This window comes from Calcarisporiella thermophila (genome assembly GCF_041956535.1).
Source record: "Calcarisporiella thermophila strain CBS 279.70 unplaced genomic scaffold VTP21scaffold_61, whole genome shotgun sequence".
Lineage (NCBI taxonomy): Eukaryota > Fungi > Calcarisporiellomycota > Calcarisporiellomycetes > Calcarisporiellales > Calcarisporiellaceae > Calcarisporiella > Calcarisporiella thermophila.
Window position 1 is genome coordinate 1 of NW_027192250.1, and position 7,063 is coordinate 7,063.

A 7,063-nucleotide genomic window follows, 5' to 3' on the forward strand; every position below is an offset into this window, starting at 1 on the left:
AATGATGATGCATCATTGTACTGTACGAAGGTAGCTAAAGATGAAATGTGCTTCAGTTAAATAAAAAGCGGTTTCTGTAACTATACAATGATCAACCACGCTTCTTCAACGTATTAGTGGTAAATATATGGGGCTGTCTGGTGCTAAACGGTGATTATCTCATTTCAAGTTTTGATTTCTGATCATTATGAAGAACATCTGTTCACTCTACTCACTGTCACGACGTTATTTTTCCCAAAAACTGCTTCACCTAGTGATAATTATGCTTTATTTTAACCTATATAACATGATTAACTTTGCTTCGCACTGATTTTTACTGTCCAGCTTTGTTCAGTATCTGTTAAATTACCATTGCTATTTGTTTTCTGAACCTTTCTTCTATTTTTCTTTATTATATATATATTTATTTTATCAAATAAATAAAATATTTCTCTACCACTCAGCCTGATCCACTCGTACTCTTAACGATATATCCACTTTTCTTTTTATATTACACCCTCTCCTCTCTGAATAAATTTCTCATCTTCTTTCCCTCAGTATTCTCTCAACGTTTGGAAGTACAGGTGTCTTAACCTATAAGCCAGCTTAGTTTGATTGGAATTTTATTTGCTCATCCTAGTTTAGATATCAACAATAAACTTCCTTGTATCTTTAATACTCTTAAATCACATGCGCAATAGCATATTGTATCGCTGCATTATACTTAAGCTAAACATACTTTAGTATATACAATACTGTATAATTTGGCGTATACAGTAAACCCCAGAATTGTTATTGGCGACTTCAAGCTTTTATATATCCTCTCCTATATCCAGATTAATAATTCTTTGATGTACTTTCTGAGTCGATTCACCCGTAATAATATTGCAGCTAATGCCTGCTTTATATTGACTCTACTATTCAATATCTTTCGATTTTCTCACGAAAGGCTATTGATTAGAGATAGAGGTTATTGCTCGAGACCCATCTGGTAGTGAATGATGTAATATGTGGCGGCACAAGAATAGGTAGACTAAGTTGATCTAGAAAATAGATCATATATTAAAAGAAGTTTACGAATTATGAATTATCTCACAATAATTAAGGTATTTTATTGCACAGATGACCCTACTGTAACATTCTCATTTACTGATAGACATATTTGAATCCAATTCTGGACATACTCGAAATATCGTATGGATCATCTGTTTTCCTCTACTTGGAAGTCGTTCAATGGTATCCATTGACTATTTCCTCGTATGCTATATTTTATACTATGTGATGCAGCACTTGGATTTTATCCTTATCGCGGTTGAATTTAATATAAATTATTTTTGCTATATCCAATCACAACGCTCGATCTGACCAATCGCATTTACACCCAATTTGGGTGGTAAAAGGTTTGGTGGGCCGGAAATGCAGCACCCGAATTAGGCGAACCGAATTAAAAGGTCCGAACTAGGGGGTCCGAACTAGGGAACGCAAATTAGTAGGCCCAAAAATGGTTGGACCCGAATTAGGGGACAGTTGGATGCGCCTGCCACCGATACACTTCTATTTATAAAATAGAAATCGTCGCCACAACTACCCATCACCACTATACCGCTCCCTTTATATTTACATGGAAGTTGAATTCCTGTTCACTAATTTCATGATCTCAATCTTTTCAAATCAAAATCAAACCATCTTGTACTGCAAAACACACAGTTTTATATGGTTTCTCTCTCGCTTATAAATTCACGAAAGCCGTCGTATATTTTAAGCACCCCTCAGTAGTTCAATCTACATTATAATTGCCTATTGATTTAATTTTTATACTGCACTGGAACACATTTTTTGTTCCCACACAAATATATATATAATAGCTGGTTGGACATCAATCGATCGGTTTTGCTCTGTAGCAGGACAACATATACGATAGTTGATAATACCATAGAATGACCTTCAAGTGCAGGGTCACCGAGAATGCACACAACATTTTGTGTAAAATATGTAAATCAGTCTGAGAAGGTTTATTATCTTTGTAAAGAATGTCTTTATTATTCCTACTTTTAATTCCAACCATTCCATTATTTTCTATATAATGCTTCTAATTTTAGTTTTTGATTCCTCACCCGTGTTTTCTATCTTGATCTTAACCTGCCCAATTTCGAATCATAACATTTTAGGTATCCTGCATGCTCTTTGCGAAAATAAATGACACTGTATGTGGAAAGCGCTTATGTACTGTAAATTCTACAATCCGTATTTATATACTGTGGTTGTTTATTATTTCTAGAATCCATCGCCACATCCTTAGCTCAGTTAAATGGTCTCATGATAAACCCGACTATCCCTCAGACTCTTCCTTGTAATTACAGTAAATATTTTACATATTGAAGCTAGTAGTAATACTTTAGAATTGTAATAACGAACGTTCAACGATTCTTTTACGAATTTGGATCTGATATTAAACGTAAGCACGTAAGCAATGCGGAATCGACCGAATTTCAACTGTTCATTAATGGAGTTCATCAAGTGTACAATCATAGCACTGTAGATTAAGTACAGCTGGTATAGTATCTTCAAAATTGTAAAAGTTAAATTGATTAAAATCCATCGATAGAATCACGATTTACTAGAGTATATTTTATCTTCAATGCCCCAATCTTCTCTCTATACTACTTGTAGCAATGGTTACACTCTTTTCATCATCGCAAATTAAAGCTAAATAGTGAAAAAAAAAAAAATCAAATCAAATCAAATCAAATGGTTTCTGCACACTAGAGCACTTATAGTCTATGTAATGTGCGTCGATTAAAATTGGTACATTTCCAGTATTAACTCAATAACTCAATACCCATTTAAATCGATATAATATTGATAAGAATATTATTAATAAAAAATACAGCTCACAGGTTATCGTCAACAATATTCTCCAGCCATTGATAAAGTGTCGATTCATTTCTGCACATATTACATTTCCTATAGGTGGCGACGTGTAGGGGTATATTGAGGATCTGAATTTACCCCAAATGCTCATTAAAAAATAGCCACTTTGTTGTCGACCCAAGCATTCATCCGAACTGTGACGTTCATCCAAACTTGTACTTTGGCCAAGTCTGTGTACGACACTACCTGAACTCTCAATTGAACTCTCATCCGAACTGAGGCCTTATTCATCGCATAAGCTTGTCCGAATGGTGGCTTCATTTGTGTACGGGAAGTATACGAAATTCGCACGGGTTCCGCCTGTGATTCAAGGATATTTATCGTGCTTAGTATATGTTTAATATGATATTTTTTTCTTGAGAAAGCGTATAATAAAAATAAGAAAGCAGCTTTGCTGCATTTTCTCAACACACTGAATAACGAAAATCCATATGAAACAAACTGTTGTTACTTAACTAATACTTGTTCTAGTTTATTATTACGCTTTGTCTTGGTCTTGTCTACCTACAGTATTTATTACCATTTTCAAATCAACCCACTTTTTTAAAGATAGTAGTGGATATACTGTACTGTAATCATAAATATCACTTTGCTCACAAAAAATAATATGGAAGAGTCGTACTGATATTGTGGTACACCTTTCATAATAATAATACAGTATTTGATAATCGAGAATATTGGGCTTTCGCAGTTTAGTCCTTACACCACCCTTTTCTATTTGATGGCCTCAAACACATTGGTACTCTTGCTTTTATGCCCCTATCAAGAGGTTCCTCGGTATATAAAAGTACGGATGCCTCAAAGCTCCCTCGCTTTCCTCACTGTTTTTTCTATCCCCTCTCTTGAGAAGACCTTTGCATTTTATTTCCATACAATATGACAGTCGCGGCAGATTCCCCAGTATTTGTCGCATTCATCAAAAGAATGGATGATAAGTTTTACAGCCAGAAGGATAGCCTCAAGTGCTTAAACTGTGACAAAACTGGAAAGCTGGGGACTAATCAAGACAGGCTCAGACGCCGCTATTACCAGTGCACCAACTGTCATAAAACGATTCACCGCGCGGATATGGCCCGTCGCCTTGGCATATCAGTTCCACCTGAATTGGTTACGAGGACTCGGGAAAAGTATTTTGCTGCCGGACCAAAAGGGAATAGTACCTCCGAGCAGCCTAGTGTCCAGCAGCGCCTTCTCCGTCCTAGCAGTGCATCCACCCCAGTGCTCCAAACGCTTTCCTCCAGGGAAACAGCCATTCATCACGCCATTCGCTTGCGTGAATCCGCTACGCGAGAGTCCTGTGAGTCGATCGAGGATGAACAGATTCATGAAAATAATGGCGATGAGACAGCTCAACCCACGGTTCCTGTTTCGTCTCTTCCCGGAGTTGAACCAACTATGGAGCTTAGAACGCAGGTTGCAGCCCTAGCCAGTAAGGTAGAAGAGCTCGAAAAGCGGCTTCAGGATCAAGCTCATCAACACGCAAGAGAACTTGAAGAAAGAAATCTCCAACACGAAAAGGAATTCGAAGAAAGGAATCTCCAGCACGAAAAGGAACTTGAAGAACGAGATCTCCAATACGCAAAAGAGCTTGAAGAGCGAGGGCTTCGTTATTTGGAGCTGATTAAGGAGAAATCCTTTGAGCGAGAAAAAGAACTTGAGGAGCGATACATGGGGGAGTTTGAGGAGCTTATACAGGAGCATCAACGCGAACTTGAAGAGCAGTCCGTCAAGTACGTGAAGCAAATCGCGGAATTAAAGAAAAGCGCAGAAAAAGGGACTCCAGCTGCGCAAGCATCCTCCAGACGAACCTTGAACGATTCGAGCCCTGATCACCAACCAATCAGGGCTAACCCGCCTAAGAAGCCTACGGCAAGCAAGCCTTCTTACGCGGACATCGTGAAAAGGTTGAAGATTCCGGAAGAAGATGAGAAAAGCTTCTCCACATCATTAAAGGTGCTCCACCAGAACTTACGCCCTGAAGATGCCTCCATGTCTGAGGTCGATCGCCGCCACAATCTTCGTAGGATTTATGTGACTGGTCTTCCGTTCATGCGTCTTGGAAGTCTGCGTAAGCACCTGTATAATCTCAGAGTGAGATTATCCAATGTTTACAATCTTGCTTACATTGGAAGACATACAGTGGAGTTCCTTGTGGCGGAGAGCTATTACTCATCTCTTGCTCGAAGGTTCTCGGCCTTGCATCTCCGTGTGGCGCTGAATTACGACCCCGAGAGGGCCCAAGATCCAAACGCGACGGATGAAGTGGTAGCCAAAGTAAAGGCCGCTTTCTTGAAAAGACTTGCAAGGACTAGTGAACGCTCTCCAAGCCACATTGTCCGAGAATACTTTTCCACGTGGACCAAAGCGATTCAGGATGCTACGGCCGAAGCTCCCCCAGTCTCCGCAATAATCTCTCAGCCCGTCTCTGCTTCAAACGCGGAATTAGGTACTAGATTAAACACCAAGTGCCGAATTCGAATTGTACTAATAGAAATCTATGCTACTGTATTTGTTATAGGTGCCAGCCAAAATGGTCCTGCTGCAGCCATTCCGCAAGCAACCACGGCTACAAGCTCCCACACTCCCCAACCTGAAGACCCCCCAATGGAGGAAGTCATTAGCATTCCAGATATCCAATCCTCTCAATGAATAGAAACATGACGCCCACTCTCAATACAACCAATGAGCCAACCAAATTGGCTCTAAGGATTGCTTTCATGAATGCTAATGGACTGCCTCAGCAGAAATTCAGAATCCTCTCGTCACTCATTCCCTCTCATTATGACATCATATTCATTGCCGAAACCTGGTACGTCGACTACGATGCGATGCTCCAACATCCAGCAACATACCTCCACACCCCTTTCCCTTCATACCGCGACTATGGGATCCCCGGTCGCCAGCACGGCGGACTTTTGGCCATGGTGGATCCTCGACTTCACCCTCAAATCACACAAAACAACATTACTGAGTATTCCATCCTTTTCACCCTTAACTCCATAAGAATATGTGGCGTCTACTTTCCTCCGAGTATGTCAGTGGTAATATAATATATACCGAGTACAAAAATTCAAACAGTACCTAATACAGCATCTATTATAGGCAGACATTCCTCGTCATCTCCCCAGCCAACCCGCGGTCATCATGGGTGACATCAACACCAAGTTTGACGGGCGACAAAGGGGGCCACTAGAGAGAATTGACCTGTTTTGCGACTATGTGGCCAAGTGGTCCCTGTCACCTCTGACATTGGAGGCCGAGGAAAAAGGCCGGAACATGGTGGACCACACGTTTGTTCATTCGGATCTCGTCATGAATGTAAACTATTCTGCAATTGATCCCCCCGTGGACACCGACCATCTCTATCTTCTGCAGCTGGTTGTCGAAATTCCAGTTGAGAACAACGCTTTTCGTGGCCTGCCAAGCCAGGCGAGCATTCCCCGGTATTATCTAAAGTATTTGGAGGATGCACCAACATTGAGGCTCTTCCAGTCTACCTACTCGCACTTGACTCGCACACTCACCCAACCTCTGGCTAATCTTGCTACCTTTTTCGCCAACTCGCAACCAGAGGAAGCCCAGGAGGTGATAGAAGAAGCGGAAGGGCATCTTCTCCATGCCATCCAACTATGTGCAGAGTCGATTCTCGGCACCTACCGTCCTCAAGAGCGCCGGCAAGATCCCGACCATCTATTTGAGCATCTAAAAACGTGTAGAAATACACATGATGCTCTACGGGCACTAAAAAGGGCACAGAGAGTCAATGGGATGAAGGGTTACATTCAGAGCAAGGATCCAGCAAAGTCCCCGATGGAAGAAGCAAGGGAGCACTACTCACGCGTTTTCCAATATCCCATTGGCGTGCAAGACGATTCCCCTCCTCCACTACCTCTCGCCAGTACTCTCGAGCGTAAAGAGGAGGTCGCAAGCTTCTTTTCCTCGATAGATATCATTGCCTTCATCCGCTCATATCCCCAGCAAAAATCCTGCGGAGCCGATGCAATCCACACCAAGCTGTTGGTGGCTTTAACCGATACAGACTTTCCGCACCATCTTGCCTCCCTATTCAAAGCCTGTGTCATGCTTGGGTGCACGCCTAAAAGATGGAACTCCAGCGTGATCTTCCCGATTCCAAAATCAAATAGCGCGGCAA

General features: G+C 41.2%; 2 protein-coding genes across 2 annotated transcripts; both read left to right on the forward strand.

The window, feature by feature from the left end:
• Window positions 1-3,786: 3,786 nt before the first annotated feature.
• On the forward strand, window positions 3,787-5,559 carry VTP21DRAFT_10258 (uncharacterized protein; the record flags this gene model as incomplete). Its single annotated transcript, XM_069389574.1, has 2 exons — window positions 3,787-5,356; window positions 5,429-5,559. 2 exons carry the CDS (start codon window positions 3,787-3,789, stop codon window positions 5,557-5,559), a joined length of 1,701 nt encoding a protein of 566 aa, XP_069245460.1.
• Window positions 5,560-5,627: 68 nt separating this feature from the next.
• Window positions 5,628-7,055, forward strand: VTP21DRAFT_10259 (uncharacterized protein; the record flags this gene model as incomplete). Its single annotated transcript, XM_069389575.1, has 3 exons — window positions 5,628-5,940; window positions 6,017-6,930; window positions 7,014-7,055. The coding sequence occupies 3 exons, from the start codon at window positions 5,628-5,630 to the stop codon at window positions 7,053-7,055; spliced, it is 1,269 nt and encodes a 422-aa protein (XP_069245461.1).
• Window positions 7,056-7,063: the final 8 nt, after the last annotated feature.